Source organism: Kogia breviceps, chromosome 12 (assembly GCF_026419965.1).
Source record: "Kogia breviceps isolate mKogBre1 chromosome 12, mKogBre1 haplotype 1, whole genome shotgun sequence".
Lineage (NCBI taxonomy): Eukaryota > Metazoa > Chordata > Mammalia > Artiodactyla > Physeteridae > Kogia > Kogia breviceps.
In genome coordinates, this window is record NC_081321.1 from 14,149,789 (window position 1) to 14,174,266 (window position 24,478).

Here is a 24,478-nt window from a genome sequence, read left to right on the forward strand (position 1 = left end):
TCATTATGTAGTGTCCTTCCTTGTTTCTTGTAACATTCTTTATTTTAAAGTCTATTTTATCTGATATGAGTATTGCTACTCCAGCTTTCTTGTGATTTCCATTTGCATGGAATATCTTTTTCCAACCCATCACTTTCAGTCTGTATGTGTCCCTAGGTCTGAAGTGAGTTTCTTGTAGACAGCATATATAATAGTCTTGTTTTTGTATCCATTCAGCAAGCCTGTGTCTTTTGGTTGGAGTATTTAATCCATTCACATTTAAAGTTGTTATTGATATGTATGTTCCTGTTACCACTTTCTTAATTGTTATGGGTTTGTTTTTGTAGGTCCTTTTCTTCTCTTGTGTTTCCCACTTAGAGAAGTTCCTTTAGCATCTGTTGTAGAGCTGGTTTGGTGGTGCTGAATTATCTTAGCTTTTGCTTGTCTGTAAAGCTTTTGATTTCTCCATCGAATCTGAATGAGATCCTTGCCAGGTAGAGTAATCTTGGTTGTACGTTCTTCCTTTTCATCACGTTAAATATATCATGCCACTCCCATCTGGCTTGTAGAGTTTCTGCTGAGAAATAAGCTGTTAAACTTATGGGAGTTCCCTTGTATGTTATTTGTTGTTTTTCCCTTGTTGCTTTTAATAATTTTTCTTATCCTTTGATTTCTGTCCGTTTGATTGCTATGTGTCTTGGTGTGTTTCTCCTTGGGTTTATCCTGCCTTGGACTCTCTGCACTTCCTGGACTTGGGTGGCGATTTCCTTTCCCATGTTAGGGAAGTTTTCAACTATAATTTCTTCAAATATTTTCTCTGGTCCTCTCTCTCTCCTCTTCTTCTGGACCCTTATAATGCAAATATTGTTGCGTTAAATGTTGTCCCAGAAGTCTGTTAGGCTATCTTCATTTCTTTTCATTCTTTTTTTCTTTTTCTGTTCCATAGCAGTGAATTCACCATTCTGTCTTCCAGGTCACTTATTCATTCTTCTGCCTCAGTTAGTCTATTATTGAATCCTCCTACTGTAGTTTTCATTTCAGTTATTGTATTGTTCATCTCTGTTTGTGTTTTCTTTAATTCTTCTATATCTTTGTTAAACATTTCTTGCATCTTCTCCATGTTTCCCTCCATTCTTTTTCTGAGGTCCTGGATCATCTTCACTATCATCATTCTGAATTCTTTATCTGGAAGGTTTCCTATCTCCACTTCATTTAGTTGTTTTTCTGGGGTTTTATCTTGTTCCTTCATCTGGTACAAAGCCCTCTGCCTTTTCATCTTGTCTATCTTTCTGTGAATGTGGTTTTTGTTCCACAGGCTGCAAGATTGTAGTTCTTCTTGCTTCTGCTGTCTGCCCTCTGGTGGATGAGGCTATGTAAAAGGCTTGTGCAAGTTTCCTGATGGGAGGGACTGGTGGTGGGTAGAGCTGGGTTTTGCTCTGGTGGGCAAAGCTCAGTAAAACTTTAGTCCACTTGTCTGCTCATGGGTGGGGCTGGGTTCCCTCCCTGTTGGTTGTTTAGCCTTTGGCAACCCAACACTGGAGCCTGTCCATCTCTATGGTGCAGCTAATGACCAACTCTGGCAGGGCTCATGCCAAAGAGTACTTCCCAGATCTGCTGCCAGTGTCCTTGTTCTCACGGTGAGACACAGCCACCCCCCGCCTTTCCAGGAGACCCTCCAACAGTAGCAGGTAGGTCTGGTTCAGTCTCCTATGGGGTCACTGCTCCTTCCCCTGGGTCCCAATTCACACACTTCTTTGTGTGTGCCCTCCAAGTGTGGATTCTCCATTTCCCCCAGTCCTGTTGAAGTCCTGCAATCAAATCCCGCTAACCTTCAAAGTCTGATTCTCTAGGAATTCCTCCTTCCGTTGCCAGACCCCCAGGTTGGGAAGCCTAATGTGGGACTCTGAACCTTCCCTCCAGTGGGTGGGCTTCTGTGGTATAAGTGTTCTCCAGTTTGTGAGTCAACCACCTAGCAGTTATGGGATTTGATTTTATTGTGATTGTGCCCCTCATACTGTCTCATTGCGGCTTCTCCTTTGTCTTTGGATTTATGGTATCTTTTTTGGTGAATTCCAGTGTCTTCTTACCGATGATTGTTCAGCATTTAGTTGTGGTTCCAGTGCTCTCACAAGAGAGAGTGAGTGGATGTCCTCTACTCTACCATGTTGAACCAATCTTCTCTACTAGTTTTATAGTTTTATGTTTTATAATACATTTAGGTCTCTGATCCCTTTTGAGTTAATTTTTGCCAAAGGTGAAAGATCGTCTGTAGATTCATTTTTTGCATGTGGCTGTCCAGTTGTTCCATTGCCATTTGTTGATAAGATTATCTTTGCTCCATTGTATTGCCTTTTCTCCTTTATCAAAGGTCAGTTGACTGTATTTATGGGTCTGTTTTTGGGCTCTCTATTCTGTTCCATTGATCAATTTGTCTATTCTTTCACCAGTACCCCACTGTCTTGATTACTGTAGTTCTGTATAAGTTTTGAAGTCAGGTAGTGTCAGTCCCTTAACTGTTCTTCTCCTTCGAGATTGTGTTGGCTATTTGGGGTCTTTTGTCTCTGCATATAACCTTTAGAATCAGTTTGTTGATGTCCAAAATAAAACTTGATGGTATATTGTTTGGTTTGTTGAATCTATATATCAATTTGGGAAGAAATGACATCTTAATATTGATTCTTCCTTTCCACAAACATGGAATACTTCTCCATTTCTTTAGTTCTTCAATTTTGTTAATCAGAGCTTTGTACCTTTCCTCATATAAATCTTTTACATATTTTATTATTTTGTACCTAAGTAATTTATTTTGGGGGTGCTAATGTAAATGGTATTGTGTTTTTTAATTCAAGTTCCATTTATTCATTGCTGGTATATAGGAAAATAATTGACTTTTGTATATTAACGTTGTATCCTGCAACATAATCACTTACAAGTTCCAGGAATTTTTTTTCTTATCAATTCTTTGGGATGCTCTATATAGATGACCACCTCATCTGTGAACAAAGACAGTTTTATTTCCCTTTTCTCAGTTTATATATCTTTTATTTCCTGTTCATGAGCTGTTGCATTAGCTATAACTTCCAGTATAATATTGAATGTGAGTGGTGAGAGGGGACATCCTTGCCTTGTACTTGATTTTACTGTGAAAGCTTCAAGCTTCTATTAAATATGGTGTTAACTATAGGGTTTTCATAGATGTCCTTTATCAAGTTGGGAAAGTTCCCATCTATTAAAAGAGAGTTTTTATTATAAATGAGTTTTGGATTTTATCAAAAGCTTTTTTCTGCATCTATGATAAGATCATGTGATTTTTCTATTTTAACCTGTTGATATGATGAATTATATTAATTGATTTTTAAATGTTGAACCAGCCTTGCATACCTGGGATAAATTGCACTTGGTCAGGGTGTATAATTCTTTTTATACATTGCTGGATTTGATTTGCTGCTATTGTGTTTATGATTTTTACATCTACGTTCATGAGAGATATAGGTCCATAGTTTTCTTTTCTTACAACGTCTTTGTCTATTTTTGGTATTAATGCTGACTTTATAGAATGAATTATAAAGTCTTTCCTCTGTTCATGTCTCCTGGAACACATTGTAGAGAACTGGTATAATTTCTTCCTAATATGTTTGGTTGAGTTCACCAATGAACCCATCTGGACTTGGTGCTTACTGTTTAGAAGGTAATTAATTCAATTTCTTTAATAGATTCAGACCTATTCAGATAGTCTATTTCTTCTTGTGTGAGTTTCAGCAAATTGTGTCTCTCAGGGAATTGGCCAACTTCATCCAGGTTATCAAATGTGTGGGCATAAAGTTGTTGATAGTATTCCTTTATTATTCTTATAATCGAATAACATCACCTCAAAATATGTAGAGCAGAATTTGATCTGAGCTACAAGGGTGAGTATTCAAATCCACAATAAAAGAAAGAGTTTTTTACATAACTTTAATTAACTTATTAGAATAAGAAGACAAGAATTCAGGAAGCATATAGAAGAATCAAATAATATTATATCACACCTGACCTTTTCCAATGCACATGGATTATTTACAAAAATTGTCCTCTCACGAAGATAGCTGAGAATAGGAACTTAAATAAAATAACTTAAAATGAAGGAAAGCAGACAGCTGCATGCAAAGCAATGAAGTTAAAACACATCCTCACACCATACACAAAATTAACTCAAAATGGTTTAAAGACTTAAATATGAGACAGGACACCATAAAACTCCTAGAAAAGAACATAGACAAAACATTCTCTTACATAATCATACCAATGTTTTCTTATGTCAGTCTCCCAAGACAATAGAAATAAAAGCAAAAATAAGCAGATGGGACCTAATAAAACTTATAAGCTTCTGTTTTCACAACAGAGGAAAACATAAACAAAATGAAAGACAACCTACAGACTGAGAGAAAATATTTGCAAATGACGTGACTGATAAGAGCTTAATCTCTAAAATATACAAATAGCTCTTACAATTCAATAACAACAACAAAAAAACCCAATCCAAAAATGGGCAGAAGACCTAAATAGACATTTCTCCAAAGAAGACATACAGATGGCCATTAGGCACATAAAAAGATGCTCATCATCACTAATTATTACAGAAATGCAAATCAAAACTACAATGAGGTACCACCTCACACCAGTCAGAATGGCCATCAGTAAAACGTCTACAAATAACAAAAGCTGGAGGGGATGTGGAGAAAAGGAAACCCTCCTACACTGTTGGTGGGAATAAAAATTGATGCAGCCCCTATGAAAAACAGTATGGAGGTTCCTCAGAAAACTAGAGTTGCCATATGATCCAGCAATCCCAGTCCTGGGTATATATCCAAGCAAAACTATAATTCGAAAAGATACATGCACCCTATGTTTGTAGCAGCACTATTTACAATAGCCAAGACATGGAAACAACCTAAATGTCCATCAGTGGATATTATCCAGAAGAATGGATAATGAAGATATGGGGGGGGGGGGTGTCTGTGTGTGTGTGTGTGTCTCTGTGTGTGTGTGTGTATGTGTATATGTATTACTCAGCCATAAAAAAGAATGAAATAGTGCTATTTACAGAAACATGGATGGACCTAGACATTATCATATGAAGCGAAGTAAGTCAGAAAGAGAAAGACAAATACCATATGATATCACTTACACATGGAATCTAAAATACAACACAAATGAACATATCTACGAAACAGAAACAGACTCACAGTTATAGAGAACAGACTTGTGATCGCCAAGGTTGAGGGGGATAGGGAAGGGAAGGATTGGGAATTTGGGATTAGCAGATGCAAACTATTATATACAGAATGGATAAACAACAAGTTCCTATTGTATAGCATAGGGAAATATATTCAGTATCCTGTGATAAACCATAATGAAAACAAATATGAAAAAGAATATGTATGTATAACTGAATCACTTTGCTGTACAGCAGAAATTAACACAACATAGTAAATCAACTATACTTCAATAAAATTTTTAAAAATAAATAAAATGAAGGGACCATAAAGATAAGAACAGGGCTTAAGGTCTCTGTCACATATTCTTGTGTGTATGCTTGTTTTGTTTTGTTCTATTGTTTTGTTTCATTTTGTTTTTAAAAACATTTAAAAATGTAAAAATTGGGGCTTCCCTGGTGGCGCAGTGGTTGAGAGTCCGCCTGCCGATGCAGGGGACACGGGTTCGTGCCCTGGTTCAGGAGGATCCCACGTGCCACGGAGCGGCTGGGCCCGTGAGCCATGGCCGCTGAGTCTGCACGTCTGGAGCCTGTGCTCTGCGACAGGAGAGGCCACAACGGTGGGAGGCCCGCGTTCCGCAAAAAATAAAAATAAAAAAATTTTAAAATAAAAAATAAAATAAAAATGTAAAAATTATTCTTAGCTCACTGAGCAAAACAAAAACAGGCCATGGGTCAGATTTGGCCAGAGAGTTTTCATTTGCAGACTCCTGCTATAGATCATACAGATATTAAAATGATCATAAAAGGATATTATGAAAAACTTCATGCCAATAAACTTAAAAATTCAGATGACATGGACAAAAACACAAGTTACCAAACAAACAGAAGAATAGAAAGCCTAAGTTGTTTTACAACTATCAAAGAAACTAAATTGTTAATTTAATTCCTTTCCACAGAGAATAACAACAGGTCCAGATGGCTTTGCTGGTGAATTCTACTAAACACTTAAACAGACTTTTCTAGAGAATAGTAAATGAGTGACTATTTCCCATCATTTTTGAGGGAGCTTAATAACCTTGATATCAAAACATGACAAAAACATCCTGAGAAAGAAAAATTCCAAGCCAATGTCACCCAGAACAGGTTGAAAAAAATCCTAATAAAATATTAACAAATAAAATTTAGCAAAATATAAAAATTTGTGTTTATTTCAGGAATACAAAATTGATTGAACAGTTAAAACTCCAGCAATATAATTTATCACATTCATGGAATAAGAGAAAAATCATATGACTATCTTAATAAATGGAGAAAATATTATGATAAAATTCACTATTTATAATAAAGATTCTTAGCAAACTAGGAAGAGAAGGTAATTTCTTTATTTCAAAAACAGTATCAACAAGATGTACACAGCAAGCATTAAGCTTAGTGATGAAATGGTGAAAGCTTTCCTACCTGGAACAAGACAAGTATGTCTGCTATCACCACTCCCATTTAACAAAGAACTGAAGGTTCCAGACAGTGCAGAAAGGGAGCATAACTATTACAGAAAAAAGAGAGAGAGAGAAGGAAAAAGAAAGAAAATTGGAGAAGGAGGAAGAGATTGGCGAGGAAGAAATAACACTTTCATTATTCACAGATGATATATGTGTGTATGTTCATAGAAATTCTGAAGAAGGAATGTAAAATGGTACAGCCACTGTGGAAAACAGTATGGAGGTTCCACACACATAAACATACACACACACACACACACAAATAGAACTACCATATGATGTAGCAAATTCTACTTCTGAGTAGATATCTGAAGGAAATTAAATCACTGTCTCAAAGAAATACCTGCAGAGTATTGAGTTCTCTGTGCTCTAAAGTAGGTTCTTATTAGTTATCTATTTTACCTGAAACTAATATAATATCGTATGTTAATTATAATTCAATAAAATAAATAATTTAAATAATTTTAAAATAAGTAAATACATAAAGAGATATCTTCAGCCCCTATTTCATTAAAGCATTATTTGCAATAGCCAAGACATGGGAACAACCTAAGTGTCCATGAAAGAATGAATAAATTTAAAAACGTGAGATATATATATAATTTGGTCATAAAAAAGAAGAAAATCCTGCCATTTGCAACAACATGTATGAACCCTGAGGGCATTATGCTAAGTAAAATAAGTCAGGCAGAGAAAGACAAATACTGTGTGATCTCACATATGGAATCTAGAAAAACCAAATTCATAGAAACATAATAGATTGGTGGTTGCCAAGGGGTAGGGTGAGGGATGAATGAAGGTGGTCATTTATAAAATGAATAAATTCTGAGATTATAATCTACATGGTCACTTCAGTTAATAAGATTGTACTGCATATTTGAGAGCAGCTAAGAGAGTAGATATTAAGAGTTCTCAACACAACACAAAGATTGTAACTATATGAGGTAATGGATATGTTTGCTAACCTTATTGTGCTAGTCATTTATATATATATATTTATATTATATATATTTATATATTATATATATATAGAAAATTATCACATTTGTACACCTTAAATTTACACAGTGTTATATGCCAATTATATCTCAGTAAAGCTAGCGGGGTAAGAAAGAAATTCCAAAAGAATTACAGGTATTTAGCATTAACAAGAGAGTTCAATACAGTTGCTATTTAAAATACACAAAAGCATTTCTTTTCCTATCCCAGGTCATGGAGGCACATCTCCTATTATCTTCTAGAAGCTTCAGATACACACACATGCATTTCTTTATATCAGCAATAAACAGCTAGAAAATAAGATTTTTAAATGATACCATTTATAACAAAACTGAAAACATCCAATTACCAAATATCAAATCTAACACAAGATACACAGGACCAGCAGTGTCATGAAAGGGCGGCAAAGAACCCGCGAATTGAGGGCTCCGCTGTTTGCGTGCGAGGCATTTTTTCCCAGAGCAGTTGGGAAGTGAGAGGCGTAAAGAGAAACTTTTAGAAGATAATTCCGGAATACTGTTGACCAGGAGTGTGGGTCACTTCGACTGGAGCAGTAACTGCTGATCAGCCGTCTCCAGAGGACTGTGGGTCTGAAGCAGTGGCAGGAAAAATGTGGCCGTTGGACCTGGACGATGTGGAAGCTCCGGAGGAGGTGGATGCGCTGGAGCTGGAGATGGATTTGGAGCAATTCTGCTCCCGGGTATCAACTAGATGCTGGAGGCCATCACGGAGCTCACCGGAAAAGCCGAGAGCACGTGTCTGAGGACCAGGAGCAAGTTGTGGGAGACAGACCTTCTCCTCATCTGGATAAAAACACAGGTGGAGGCCTCGGAGGACGGCGCCTTGAATGGGCATCCCAGTGGGGAGGCTGACGGCAGAGTATCAGAGTTGTGCGAGAAGGCCAAGGAGATCGAAAAGGTGGCAGAGATGTTGGTCAAGCTTGTCTGGCAGTTGGAGAAAAGTGAATTGTCCTGAAGGAGGGTCTCCAGTTCACTGCTAATGGACTCTGGTCAGCTGATAAGAATGGGCCGACACCTCAGGGAAACTAAAACAGCTTGTCATTTTCTCTGTTTTGTTTTGTATGTTTTTTACCCCCATGTAACAATCTCCCTAGAGTCAATGCTTGGTGACCTCCATAGAGGTTTAGATTGTCAAATATATTTGGTTCTTGAAAAACAACTTTTGCTTGAGAAATACTCAAAGAAGGGATGTGGGGCTAAATCAAAAGTTGTTTTAGTGGTCAGACTTATTTTGTTCCTTTGCTGTGTTTTTTAAATGTTGGGCAAGGCCCAACATTTGCTGTTACCCATGTGACAGCATTGTTTTCTGGAACCTTGGAACATTTGAAGACTTGGGGTCAGAATCTCCCCACTTTAGAGGTGCAGTAGAAGGCACCACTTGGATGTAGGTGATCAAGAATGTAGGGATGGGGCTCCCCTGGTGGCGCAGTGGTTGAGAGTACGCCTGCCGATGCAGGGGACACGGGTTCGTGCCCCGGTCCGGGAGGATCCCACATGCCGCAGAGCGGCTGGGCCTGTGAGCCATGGCCACTGCCCCTGCGCGTCCGGAGCCTGTGCTCCGCAACGGGAGAGGCCACAACAGTGAGAGGCCCGCGTACCAAAATTAAAAAAAAAAAAAAATGTAGGGATGTGGGACTTCCCTGGTGGTCCAGTGGTTAAGAAGCCCCCTTCCAATGCATGGGACATGGGTGATCCCTTGGTGGGGAACTAAGATCCCACATGCCTCGGGGCAGCTAAGCCTGCATGCTCTAGAGCCCACAGGCCACAACTAGAGAGCCCATGTGCCACAACTACTGAACCTGAGAGCTCTGGAGCCAGTGTGCCACAACTAAAGAGAAGCCTGTGTGCTGCAACAAAGAGCCTGCATGCTGTGACTAAGACCCAGTGCAGCCAAATAAGTAAATAAATTTCTTTTTGTGTTTTTTTTTTTTTTTTTTTTTTTTTTTGCGGTACGCGGGCGTCTCACTGCTATGGCCCCTCCCGTTGCGGAGCACAGGCTCCGGATGCGCAGGCGCAGCGGCTGTGGCTCACGGGCCCAGCCGCTCCGCGGCACGTGGGATCTTCCCGGACCGGGGCACGAACCCGTGTCCCCTGCATCGGCAGGCGGACTCTCAACCACTGCTGCCACCTGGGAAGCCCAGTAAGTAAATTTCATTAAAAAAAAAAAAAAGAATGTAGGGGTGAGACTGCTTTGGAAAGACTGGGAAGAACTGGAGGACAGTTGGAGATGGAAGAAGGGTCTGCATATATTTTGGAACTTTAATTCCTCTGTGAGGCAAAAGAGGAGAGCTGTGTTTTGTGGCAGATTGTCTTGTGTATATTGTGTAACCTGACAGGTGACCCTGAATGACAAGGAAGTTGGAATAGGGAATGATGGGAGTACACTTGACCAACTAATAACCCCCCAGATTACAGGGGTTTCAGAGTATTGCATCAAAGAGACGATCTACAAAGAGCCTTGAGAGGCTGGAGAATGGAGAAGGCATCATGAGGGCCCACAAAGTCCTTTCTAGTTCATTAGGATAGTAGACCTGACTGGGATTTGAGGACAAAATCAAACATCTAATAAGTGGTCATTTGCCTTGAAAAACAAAGACCTAAAAAACCTTTTTTAAAAAATAACTTTTTGGTCCAGATGACCAAAGCCTCTATGTGTAATAAAAAAAAATCATAAATAGATTTCTTTTGAAATGGAAAAAAAAAAAAAAAAAAAAAATCAGCACCTGGGGTGGGTGGAGCTGCAGGTGCAGTGCATGAGGGTTGAAGCGGGGAGGGGAGCTGGGGCCCCTGGGGCCACAGTGGCAGCAGTTGGGGACCGCCTCCCAGCTCAGGAAGGGGGCCGGGGGACCCTCCCCTTGCCAGTGACAGTCATGAACTCCAAGGTGGGGAACCTGCCCCCCTCCCCCATCATCCACTTGGTGTACAGGAGGTGATGACGCTGACAGCTGACCCACCTGACGGCATCAAGGTCTTTTCCAACAAGGAGGACCTCACAGACCCTCAAGTCACCATCGAGAACCCCGAGGGGACCCTGGCGCTGGAGGCCTATTCTGTATGAAACTCCTGTTGGGGAAGGACCGTCCTGCCTCCCCACCCAAGGATACTCGCTTACCAAGATCTTCCATCCAAAGGTGGACACCAGTGGTGAGAGCTGCGTCAACATGCTCAAGAGGGACTGGACACCAGCTGGGCATCCGGCATGTGCTGCTGACCATTGAGGGCCTGCCGACCCACCCTGACCCAGAGTTCACCCTCGGCGAGGAGGCTGGCCCCCTGCTCTTGGAGAATTAGGAGAAGTAGTACAGCACACAGAGATCCCTCAGGGCGCAGGCAGGCTGAGGCCTCCACTGCCGACCCCATGGCCCCTGGGGGCCTGGGAGGGACCGAGGGTCCCATAACCAAGAAGCACGCGTCTCCCCCCTTCTCTGTCCCACCCGCCCCCCCTGCCCATCCCCCCACCCCCAACCCCACCCACCCCGGCCCCAACTCTGTCTCTAAGTTATTTAAATTATGGCTGGGGTGGGGGAGGGCATGGGGGCACTGGGACATGGATTTGTTTTTCTAAATACAGTTGGAAAAGCAAAAACAAATAAACAAAAAAAACTGCAGAAATCTGTAAAACATTACCGCGAGACGTTAAAGAAGACCAAATTAAATGGAGAGACATAACATGTCAATTGAGTATAAAGATTCGCTAATATAACGATGTCAATTTTCTTCAAACTATTCTATAGATTCAGGGCTATTGGAGTAAAACCCCAATCAGTTTTTAAATTTGGTTTATGTATGTATTTATCATATTAAGTGTATGTTGATGTTTATGTGTGTATATTTGTTTTGTTGTTATGGAATTCGCAAGCTGATTCTAGAAAATATATTAAAATGCAGTGGACTCGCCTGAAATCAATGGAAAGGCAATGGACTAAGAATAGTGAGGGTACTCTTGAAGAAGTTCATGGTGCGAGAACTTACTCTACAAGACGTTGATAATTTCCCTGATGTGACAGTAATTGAGACAATATCATATTAATGAAAGGATAGACAAAATACTGGGATAAAATCAAGACTGTGCATATATAGATTCCTGAATGACTAAGATGACACTTCTGAACCTTAGGCAAAGCATAACTTTACAATAAATGTTGTTGAGAATATTGGCTATCCCGACAGGGGGTTGCTGGGCGTGGGGGCAGGTGAAAATGGACCTTGAACTCAATTACATACAATTCAGAAAAAACAGCTCCAGACGGATTGCAAGGTTAAATGTGAAATACAGAACCCTGAAGCTGCTAGAAGATAGGAGAATATTTTCATGAGCTACAGTAGGAAAAAACTTTATAAACAAGACACCAAAAGCGTAAAGGAAAGATTTATAAATTTTACTGTATTAAGTTCATCAAGACACCAGTAAGAAAGTACAAAGTAAGCCACAGAGTGCGGGACAATATTTTGAATCACCTAAACAATCCTGCGATCAACAACAACAATAAAGTCTGGCAACTGAAAAGGAAAATGGGGAAGAGATTTGAACAGCAACTTCACAAAATATGAGAGCCAATAGCCAATGAATATATGAACATGTGAAAGGAACTCAACTCGGGAAACGTAAACTAACACTAAGTGAGATAACACTACTGTGATAAGAAATATATATTTGGTCTCTGCCCTCAGTTCCTGACACAGAGTTCCTAAAACCCTTGTAATTTCCTGAATAATAGGAATAACAGGAGCATTTTTTGTTATAATATTAGGACTAAGTCCCTGGTTCCTGACACAAGAGTTTCTAAGACCCTTGAAATCTCCAGAGTGATAGGAGCATTTTATCACATGCTAATGAGGAGACTGTCACTGGGGTCCCTGGATAGCTTCATGATGGGAGCTAGTCCCCAGAAAGACCAAGGCATGATTAGAAACTTAGAAATTTCAGTCCCACCTCCGCCGACCTCCAGGGAGGGGAGAGAGAGAAATTTCAGTCCCACCTCCACCAACCTCCAGGGAGGGGAGAGAGACTGGAGTTTGAATTAGTCACCAATGGCCAGTAATTTAATCAGTGATGCCTATGTAATAAACTTCCATAAAAACCCTAAACAGAAGGGTTCAGAGAGCTCCCAGGTTGGTGAACAAGTGGCGGTGCTGGGAAGGTGGCACACCCAGAGAGGACATGGAAGGTCCACACCCCTTTCCCACACCTTGCCCTATGTACCTCTTCATCTGGCTGTTCATTGCATCCTTTATAACATCCTTTATAACGAACTGGTAATAGTAAACAAAGTGTTTGCCTAGGTTCTGTGAGCCATTATAGCAAATTACCAAACCTGATCAGGGGGGGTTGTTGGAAGCCCCAATTTTTAGCCAAGTAAGACAGAAGTATGGATAACCTGGGACCTTCTACTTGCAGTTAGCATCCAAAGTGGGGGCAGTGTTGTGGGACTGACCCCTCAAGCTGTAGGGTCTGTACTAAATCCAGGTAGTAGTGTCAGAATTGAATTAAATTGTATAACATGCAGTGGGTATCTGCAGAGCATTCGAGAATTTCTTGGTTTGAAAAAGCCACACATTTGGTGTCAGAGGAGTTGTGAGTAGAGAAAATTTTCCTTTAACTACAAAACCTATCAAAACAGCTAAAATTTAAAAGACTGATAATACTAATCATTGGGGCAAGTAGAGAGTAGCAGGAACCCTCATTCGCTGCTGCTTGACAAGTGTATCAGCACAGCCCCCTTAGAAAAGGAATTGGCAGTAGCAACAGAGTTGACGGCAAGCACGCCCTAGGACCCAGCATTTCCACTCCTAGGAAGAGAGAAAAGAGAAATGTGTGTACATGTGCACCAATAGACAGTAGAATAATGTTCTTAGCAGTATTATTTTTCCTTGGCTCTAACTGGAAATACCCAAATGCACACTAAGAGTAAAATATATAAATAAAGTTTAGATATATACAATCGAAGACTGTAAAAGAGGGGAAATGAACCAACTACAGCTACAATCAGATCCTGGGTAAATTTCACAAACATCTTGAGCAGAAAAAAGCCGGTCATGAAAGCAGTTATACTGTAGGATTCTATTTACTATAAAATTCAAAACAGAGCTACAGAGTTTGGGGATACACTGGAACTGTAAAGCAAGCGAGGAAGTGATTACCATAATTGCCAGGAGGAGATGAAGGGGACATGAGAGAGGCTTTGGAAGTTTCAACGAGATTGTTTCTTGATCTGAGCGGTGTTTACATGAGGCTTTGCTTTGTGATAAATCATTAGGGCACACATTTTTGTTTCATATATTTTATATATGCTTTTTTCAAACTATCTTTTGAAATTTAATCAATTTAATAATAATGAAATAATATTAATTTAATAATAGGGTTTTTAACTGAGATATAATTCATATAATATTGTATTCATTTTAGGTGTACAACATAATGATTTGATTGATACATGTATATATTGCAAGATGATTGCCACAATAAGTTTAGTTAACATCCCTCACCTCAAACAATTACAAATTTTTTTCTGGTGATGAGAGCTTTTTCTTTTTAATATTTATTTCTTTATTTATTTGGCTGTGCTTGGTCTTAGTTGCAGCATGCCACGTGCATTATCTTTAGTTGCAGCATGCTAACTCTTAGTTGCAGCATGTGGGATCTAGTTCCCGGACCAGGGATCGAACCCAGGCCTGCTGCATTGGGAGCACAGAGTCTTAGCCACTGGACCACCAGGGTAGTCCTGTGATGAGAACTTTTAAGATCTACTCTCTTAGCAACTTTCAAATATACAATACATATTGTTAAGTATAGTTGCCATACTATATATCCCCAGGACTTATTTATCTTAAAACTGAAAGCTTGTGCCTTTTGACCACCTTCACCTATTTTGCCACGCCCTCCCCCAACCTCTGGGACCATCAATCTGTCCTCTGTATCTATGAGTTCAGCTTTTTTTTAAGATTCCATGTATGAGTGATATCATACAGTATTTGCCTTTCTCTATCTGACTTATTTCACTTAGCATAATGCCTTCAAGTTCCGTCCATGTTGTTGTATATAGCAGGATCTCCTTGTATTTTTTTTTAATTTTTTATATTGAAGTATAGTTGATTTACAGTGTTGTATTAGTTTCAGGTGTACAGGAAAGTGATTCAGTTATATATATATACATAAATTCTTTTTCAGATTCTTTTCCCTTCTAGGTCATTACAAAATATTGAGTATAGTTCCTTGTGCTATACTGTAGGTCCTTGTTGGTTATCTGTTTTATAAATAGTAATGTGTATATGTTAATCCCAAACTCCTAATTTATCCTTCCACCCACTTCCCCCTTTGGTAACCATAAGTTTGTTTTCTATGTCTGTGCATCTATTTCTGTTTTGTATATAAGTTCATTTGTATCCTTTTTTTTTAATTCCACATATAACTGAAATCATATAATATTTGTCTTTCTCTGTCTGGCTTACTTCACCTAGTATGATAATATGTAGGTCCATCCATGTTGCTGCAAATGGCATTATATCATTCTTTTTTATGGCTGAGTAATATTTCATTGTATATATATATGCTACATCTTCTTTATCCATTCATCTGTTGATGGACACTTAGGTTGCTTCCATGTCTTGGCTATTGTAAATAGTGCTACAGTGAATCCTCATATGTGTTTTAAATTTCAACATTTAAAAGCTTAAGGAAATGCTGAACCAGTGGGTGGTGTCCAGTGACACTGCTACTTGCAGCCAATGTCCTGTTAAATTCAGCCCTGGTCTTTTTTATTGTGCCTTGAATAATCTTATATTACAGCCCAACACAACAATCCTTACTAAAGCCATCATGTCACTAATTTAAATGAAGGACTTTAGAGTTTTCTTCTTACGAAAGATGAATTGTAAGGTTGTCAGAGAGAAAGAACAGCAACCATTTCAAACCACATGTAAGCTTTAATTTAACTCTCTTTGTTAAAAAATATATATATATATATATTCTCTTGTGCTGTTCCATCTATGGACCCTCTAGGACCTCCGTTGGAGTGCTCTGCTTCCCATAGAACCGTCAATGTGCACACACATTGAAAAACGCAAGGGAGCCAGGTACAAAGATCTTCACCCCTATGGAGCTGACTGAATTATCCTGTACCACAGAGCTCCCAGGCCTTCCTTGACAGTCTTTTAATATATTGGCTTTCACAACCGTCACCTCCCTTGTCATTCCAACTAAGTTATTAAAATTAAAGTAGAAGTGTTTAAAGCTAAAGATTTTTGGTAGAAGTTCGTAAAGGGGTCAGGAATCTGTGCCTTGACTCCCTAGCAAGATACTTCTCCAGTTTTTATGTTTTTTGTTTTGGGGGGTGGTTTTTTGGTTTTGTTTTGTTTGTTTATTTTATTTATTTTTGGCTGTGTTGGGTCTTAGTTGTGGCATGCGGGATTACCCCTGAGGCATGCAGGATCTTTCATTGGGCACGTGGGCTCTTCGTTGTGGTGTACAGGCTTTCTCTTCTCTAGTTTCTCTTCTCAACTAAGCCCGTGCACCACAACTACTGAGCCTGAGCTCTAGAGCCTGCGAGCCACAACTACTGAGCCCGCATGCCACAACTACTAAGGCCCACATGCCTAGAGCCCGTGCTCTGCAACAAGAGAAGCCACTGCAATGAGAAGCCCATGCACCACAACGAAGAGTAGCCCCAGCTCGCTGCAACTAGAGAAAGCCTGTGTGCAGCAACGAAGGCCCAATGCAGCCAAAAATAAATAAATAAAAAATACATACATTTATTTTTTAAAAAATGTTTAACCTTGCAATGTTTAAAAACACAAAAACTCTGTTTGTATGAGAAAATTTTAATTTACATTTAAAACTTCTCTCCACTGGCCTTCATCTTCCTCTAACCAAAGGTCAACTCTTCCTTGACCAAATTCTCAAAACTGGTATCTACAGACAAAGACACATACTTAGAGTGGATGAACTCAAACAGGAATTTTCATGTACTCAGTACTTTGAGCTCAAAGTCACTTATTTTATTTTATCTTTTTTTGGTTTTTTTTTTTTTTTTTTTTTGGTTTTTTTGGGGTTTTTTTATACAGCAGATTCTTATTAGTTATCTATTTTATTAACATCAATGTATACATGTCAATCCCAATCTCCCAGTTCATCCCCCACCACCACCCCCCACTTTCCCCCCTTGGTGTCCATACATTTGTTTGTTCTCTACATCTGAAAGTCACTTATTTTATGAAGAAAAGGGAACCATCCTTCTCATGCCAACATACTAGCTGCTTGAATAAAGTTCAGTGGTCAAGGCAGGGGAGAAAAGGATGTATTTCTGATGCCAGATAAAACAGAATAGAAAAATTCCAGGTTAAATACTAGAGAAAACTCTTAATGAAGATATTTTTTAGGCTAGGGCAGCCTCCCAAGGGAAATGATTTGGAGTGACATCCCTTGAGACATTTAAATTATAGTGGATAAAATACTCAAACCCACCACGAAGAAACACTCTTTGTAGAGCTCATGGGAGAATTATTGGGATTTATAATAGGCCTTTTCTAAGAGGAAATTAGCCCAGGAGGCAGACCTGCTGTTGAATAAATATTATTTTTAATAGAGTGTGGCTGTATTGTAACTCTATTCCGTCTTCTTTGGAGAAGACCATGAATGGGTAGGGTAGCCAAAAATTAATAGGTTTTTTTTTAAGTGGTAGATTTCTTCACCAAGCCTTCCTAATTATGTGTTTCCTCAAGAAACTCACATTTCTATTCTCATTTTCTTTTAACTATTTTTTTTAATGTTATCTACCCCTAGGACTTCAGCCCCTTTCTCTAACAAATCAGCATGTAACAGAAAAGAAAAGTTCAGAATTCACACAGCTTTCAATGTCAGATGCTGAAATTTAATCTCACCTTTTTTGAGTAGAATGAATTTAATGGTGACCCTCCACGCTAAGGCTTTCCCACTGCAGAGCTGACCCATCACAGCCCTAATTAAGCATGAAGCCTTCCACAATGAGTACATCACCTGTTTGGAATCAGCCTTTATATGTTAAAAAACAACAACAACACACACACACGCAAAAAAAAAAAAACACCCTGCCTTCTAAAGAGCCTTCATTTAAAAGTACAATTGCCATATTCTGTAAGCCCATTAATTTTTCATTGTTGAGATGAAGAAAGTAAACAGAATTGCATATTTACTCATTTCATTTTCTGATACCTTTGCTCCAAGAGCTCCGCACTTCAGTCCCACGTGGATGAGAGGCAGCTATTTCCAGAGCTTGTCTGTGGAGATGACTGATGAATGACCAGACAAAATTCTGATTAATTCTCTATAATTAGGAGTTTGCTTCGACTTCAAGAGCTTTTTTTAAGTCCACAATTTTGACCGCACCATGTTTTTTTCCCCTTGGTAATTGCTGAAGTTTGACAGCCACTGTGTTTGCTGCCTGTAACATATGGCTAATTGAATCTGAGCTGGGGAAAGGATGACCAGATTGCTAATTATGATCCACTCCACAGATCTGAGGCCTGAATAAATAGAAAACAAGGAAAATGCTGCTGAGCCAGAAAACATCATATTAGTGTTGAGAGGTTGTAGCAGGATGTAAGTATTCCCAGAAATGCCTGAAGATCACTTCTTTATGGTTTGCTCTTTCTGTCTTTTAATCACAGAAAGCAGATAAAAATTAGACAGAAATTTGCTTTCATCTGTGTGGTTTTTGCAAGTCTGGACACTGGACACCTGATACACAGTTTCCTGAAATTCATACAATCTTACAATGGAACACTTTGCATTTCTAATAAGACAAAGACTGGATTTTCATCTTGTCATTCGTCCCCATCCCCACCACTCCAGTAACGAAGATACACGTATGTGGATGAAAAATGTCACCTGCCGTATCAGTAAACAAAGGATGTTGTGACCATCAAGCCATCAACCACTGCAGCCCCCCAACCCCCACTGTGCACCCTGAGGGGATTCAGGATGGAGAAAAATAGGATACTGGCCCTAGATAGTTAAGGTGTGTATCAAAGGAATGGTTTCAGTGAGCCCAGACTCTTGCATCTTAACATACATAGAAAAGTGCTAAATTCATTAATTTGAGTTGTTTGTTTTTCCTTCAATTAGAAGAAATCTTTTGATGTTCAATACCTGGTTTGTTTTCTTCAAAACTTCTATATATCCTGGCTCGTCCCTTACCTCTTCAGAGCAGTCCCTCAGAGCTATCTGAGAGGCTACCTCCCAGGCTTAAGTCCTCAACAAGTTCATCAAGTAAAGCATAATTCTCAGCTTTTAGGTTATGCATTTTTTTTCAGTCGACACACATATGTTTTTAAAAGTGTGCTTCTATTTTAAATGAATTTTTCTATAGCAGTTAACATAATGTAACATACCTCCTCTGTATTGTCTCCCCTAGAGATAGGGGGAGAGCAGTAAATGAAAAAAACCAAGAATATTCACTCATCAAACATTTTTGCTGAATATTTAGCAGTGTAAGCCAGTACTAGGTGTCAAAAGTGTATACAGATGATAAGTCACTTTTTAAACTTTTTTTTAACCTTGTGGAGGTAAGCAAGGTGAGCAGTAGAAGTAAAATGTGAGGCAGGTTGTTGTATGTACATAAGAAAATATTATTTTCTTAATGTCCCTCACAAAGATGCATAGTAGGTGTTCAATAAAATCAACTGTAAATTAATCAAGGAAAGAATGAGTATAATATACAGTTATACTTGATCTAGAGAGAAGTCACTTCTGATTGTGGGGTTCTAGAAAGGGTTTTGTAAGGAAGTAAATTTTTTGTTTTAAGTCTTAAATAAAGGAATAGGTTTATAGTGGATATGATGGGAATCGCTCTACTGAGATGGCTCAAGCATAGAGAAAAAAAGATGTAGGATATATCTGAGTGAGACAATAGATCTAGTTTGTTAGAGAAAGTCATATAATACTTCATATTTTGCAACATGTCATAAATATTAAAGATACATGAAAAAGAGTTGTGTAAGATAGACCTAGAAAGGTACATTGGGAACAGATCTTGGATGACCTTGATTACAGGCTAACGATCATGATAAAAAACTGTGTTCCATCAATGTCTGTGGGCTAATTCAAATCTTAACCATTCATTCATAACAGGAAATGTTCTCTCCTCCAAAATCTCTCAAGAACTCATGTACTGGAATTAAAATATTATGGTTGAGGGCTTCCCTGGTGGCGCAGTGGTTGAGAGTCCGCCTGCCGATGCAGGGGACATGGGTTCGTGCCCCGGTCCGGGACGATCCCAGATGCTGCAGAGCAGCTGGGCCCGTGAGCCATGGCCGCTGAGCCTGCGCATCCGGAGCCGGTGCTCTGCAACGGGAGAGGCCACAACAGTGAGGCCCGCGTAACGCAAAAAAAAAAAAAAAAAAAAAAAAAAAATTATGGTTGAAAAGATAAAGTTTGGTTCTAGCTGGAATTCATTTTCAGGATGAACCTGAAAGATAGTAGAGGTAACCACTGAGAATAAACTCCATTGAAAACAAACATGCATGTTAGAAACCTGGTTCCTTCCACCTTTTTCTTAGCAACTTGCCAGCTATAACGAAAAATAATTCAGATACTTAATTTAAGGAATGATATCTATGGTGCCTTTTCTGTTAACAATCATATTTTTTTTGCAAAAATTTAGAAGAAGAAATTATCTGATTTAAAAGCTTGGTAGTGCTGAGAACACAGTTTCTTTGTAATTTTTTTTAAACATCTTTATTGGAGTATAATTGCTTTACAATGGTGTGTTAGTTTCTGCTTTATAACAAAGTGAATCAGCTATATATATATACGTATATCCCCATATCTCTTCCCTCTTGCGTCTCTCTCCCTCCCACCCCTCTAGGTGGTCACAAAGCGCCAAGCTGATCTCCCTGTGCTATGCGGCTGCTTCCCGCTAGCTAGCTATTTTACGTTTGGTAGTGTATATATGTCCATGCCACTCTCTTACTTTGTCCCAGCTTACCCTTCCCCCTCCCTGTGTCCTCAAGTCCATTCTTCAGTAGGTCTGCGTCTTTATTCCCGTCCTGCCCCTAGGTTCTTCATAACCCTTTTTTTTTTTAGATTCCATATATATATGTGTTAGCATACAGTATTTGTTTTTTCTCTTTCTGACTTACTTCACTCTGTATGACAGACTCTAGGTCCATCCACCTCACTACAAATAACTGAATTTCGTTTCTTTTCATGGCTGAGTAGGCAAGAATAAGTTTCTTTGTAATTTTGTGGCAAACACGACCAGTTGTTTACACAAACAGCTGTTCTTCCCTAATAGTATATTAACATTGATAAAACCTATTATTTTTCACAGGAAACATGGTCACCTGGAGACTTTCAAAAATAAAGTGTAAATTTTCATCTTCCCTTGCTAGTATAATTATGTGAAGAATTTCTGGCCAATAATATGTAAGCAAAAGAATTGTGTGCAACCTCTGGGAAGACAGGAGGTGTGACTTTCTTCATCCCATTCTCCATCTTGCCGTCTGGAATGTGGACCTGACGGCTGAAGCTTGATCAGCATCTTGGACCAGGAGGTGGCCTAGAAATAGGAACAGAGCGAAAGAGAAGGCACTGGGCTCCAGAAGATTATGAAGATACCATGTCGCTTTAGATTGCTTTCCTGTGGACTTCATTTATGGGTACGGAAAAAAAAAATTCTATATTGTTTAAGCTACTATTATCTAGCGGTTTTTATCACTTAAAACTGAATCTGAACTTAAGTAATTTAAAGTTTGAGAAAGAATGAAAGTAATATATAAAGCATCCTATGGTAAGTTAAACTGCTGATAAGGAAACATTCACTCTTCCTCTTTCCATGCAAGGCATATGCCTGCATATCCCATTGATGTTGGATTTGATCTTGTGACTTGCTTTGACCAATGAGATGAGTAAAGGCTTGAACTGTGCCTATGCGGCTGGGCTTGCCCTCTTGCTCTCCTTCTCATTGCCCTGGGAAAAATGTCCACTGGATAGCCATTACCCCTTTGACGCCAGTCTTATAATGAACACTCATGTAAGAGACCTAAGCCCAGCCCTCAGCTAAAGCTTGGAGCAGCTGAATTCCAGATGACACCAAATGGGTAAACAAGAAATAAATGCTTGCTGTTTTATGCCATTGGATTTTGTGATTATTTATCATCCAGCATTAATGGACTAATGGACGTCTTCTCCTATTCAAATTTGTCAGGATTTTATGCATTGAGAACTGCACTCTGTGGTTTTCATCCACCCAAAAATCATCATTACAATTCATTACAGCATTAGACCAGCAGATTACCAGCCTTTTATTGCCAGTAAAGTGACTTAAAGGGATGCATATTTAATTCGTATTTACGCTATAGTACGCCCCATGTAAATAAGGTCAGAATTGAGTTATAGGGGATGGCAAGTCCTTTCTATGCCCATTGGCTTCTACAATTGTGACAGTTTCAAACAGAACTCATAGACCCAGTTTGTCTGGAAATGTGACAGTTCAGTAACCAACTGCCTTCGCTGTGACCACCAGAGCGTTTGAAGGTCTCCTTTTGTATTTATACACCTGGAAACAGAAATGACCTCACACCATTTACTTTCTGATTTCTCTCATTCTTAGCAACTGATGCAACAATCATTTTTGTTGAGGACATTAATAACTACTTCACTACAGGTAATGACAACAAAAGAGGTGCAAATTATCACAAGATAGGTAATCCTTCTCAAGAGAGCTGTTATAGTTTTATTACTCTGTAAAACTTTTCAGCCCCCAGAATCCAGTGTGGATTCTGGAGCTATTTGCTCAGATATCTGAGAAGCCTGTCCCCTCCTGATCTTCTTAAATAAAACTTTTCTTTATTTGTTCAGCTCTCCTAGCTCTCCCTAGCCACCATCACAATATATGTGGACGTCTTTCTCCTCTAGAGTCCTGACTTATCAACAGTGGCTCCAGGCAGTTGGTTGTGGACCCACAGGACTAACAGTTTTCCACAGCCCTCTCTATGAACTCATCCTTTGTGATCTGTGTGCTTGCCTTCTTGGCTTGTCCTGCAGTCCTTTTCACCTATACAGTAGATTGGTTAGTGATTCTCCCTTCTCTCATTCCCTCCTTCCCTTTTTTCTATAATAAACCTCTTGCTCTAATACTACTTATAATGGCTTTTGTTTCCTGATTGATCCCGTTTGGGTTTTGGTTTGGTTTGGTTTTTTATTGAAGTATAGTTAATTTATAGTGTTGTGTTAGTTTCAAGTGTACAGCAAAGTGATTCAGATATGTGTGTGTGTGTGTATATTCTTTTTCAGATTCTTTTCCGTTATAGGTTATTACAAGATATTGAGTATAGTTCCCATGCTAGATAGTAGACCTTTGTTGTTTACCTATTTTATATATAGTAGTGTGTATATGTTAATCCCAAACTCCTAATTTATCTCCCCCCCACCCCCTGCTAGCCCCTTTGGTAACCAGAAGTTTTCTATGTCTGTGAGTTTATTTCTGTTTTGCAAATAAATTCACTTGTATCCTTTTTTTTAGAGTCCACGTATAAGTGATATCATATGATAGTTGTCTTTGTCTGACTTACTTCATTTAATATGATAATCTCTAGATCCATCCATGTTGCTGCAAATGGCATTATTTCATTCTTTTTTATGGCTGAATAGTATTCCATTTTATACATACACACACACACACACACACACACACACACACACACACACACACACACACACACACACACACCCCACACCACATCTTCTTTATCCAGTAATCTGTCAATGGACATTTAGGCTGTTTCCATGCCTTGGCTATTGTAAATAGTGCTACAATGAACATTGGGATGCATGTATCTTTTCAAATTATAGCTTTCTCTGGATATATGCCCAGGAGTGGGATTGCTGGATCATATGGTAGCTCTAGGTTTAGTTTTTTGAGGAACCACCATACTGTTCTCCGCAGTGGCTGTATCAATTTACATCCCACCAGCAGTGCAGGAGGAGCCCATCTGTTTTCATAGCATTTGCTTCCTACTATGTCCTGCTCCCCGGCCACGGCCCCACTGCTCACTACTGCCAATCCAACAGTCCTTTTTGAGCTCCTGTGCATACAGAGGCATATAAAATCAAAGAGGGAGTCTTCTTGGATTTTGTGTTTCAGTAACCTACGCCCACAGTTCTTTAAGTGCAACGGTGAATTTATAGGACCATTGTGGCATATTTAAATTTTTGAGCTGTCAGACAGTGCACAAAGTACTACTATTAAGTTGTTTGGACCTAACCATCTAATAAATGGAACTGTTAGGATTTTAGTATTTCATTTGTTTGTTTGCTTGTTGTTTATATGTTTGTTTGTTTAAGCCTATGGATGCCATGAAGAAAATTATTGACACACTAAGGACACCATAAACCTAGAAAGGTGGGGAACCTCTGAAGACTAGTAAGGACTCATGGCATAGGAACAGTTTAGCAAAAAATATAAAGAGTAAGAGCAAGGCTTTTCCCTCGATAAGGCCCCTGACTATTACAGGTCTCCTTGGCACAGGGAGGTGGGGTAATCAGGACCCAGAACTCTTGTCCTAGAACCAAGCTACTGTGAGATAGCAGAACTCCCAGATAAGTTTTGGGGATCTTAAAGCAAAGGAAACTTGAGCCCTATTTTATGACTAGTCCCCTAAGTATTGGCAAGAGAGGGTCTTTGCAGCCTCCAGAGCTTTACAAATGCCAGCATGACGTGGGAGCAGCTATATAATTTTCAAAAGCCCTAGAAATGTGTGGAGGTAACTGAGAGCCCTGCCAGACCTGAAGGCCTCATTTCAGACAGAAA

General features: G+C 39.3%; 1 protein-coding gene and 1 pseudogene across 1 annotated transcript; both read left to right on the plus strand.

Annotated features, from left to right (window-relative positions):
* The first annotated feature begins 8,284 nt into the window (after nucleotides 1–8,284).
* Nucleotides 8,285–8,649, plus strand: LOC131767437 (MORF4 family-associated protein 1-like). The gene is given in 2 exon segments (XM_059082737.1): nucleotides 8,285–8,363; nucleotides 8,366–8,649. Coding segments are annotated over 2 exon segments (363 nt in total).
* A 1,915-nt stretch (nucleotides 8,650–10,564) lies between these two features.
* Nucleotides 10,565–11,259, plus strand: LOC131766841 (ubiquitin-conjugating enzyme E2 S pseudogene; annotated as a pseudogene).
* The last annotated feature ends 13,219 nt before the right edge of the window (nucleotides 11,260–24,478 follow it).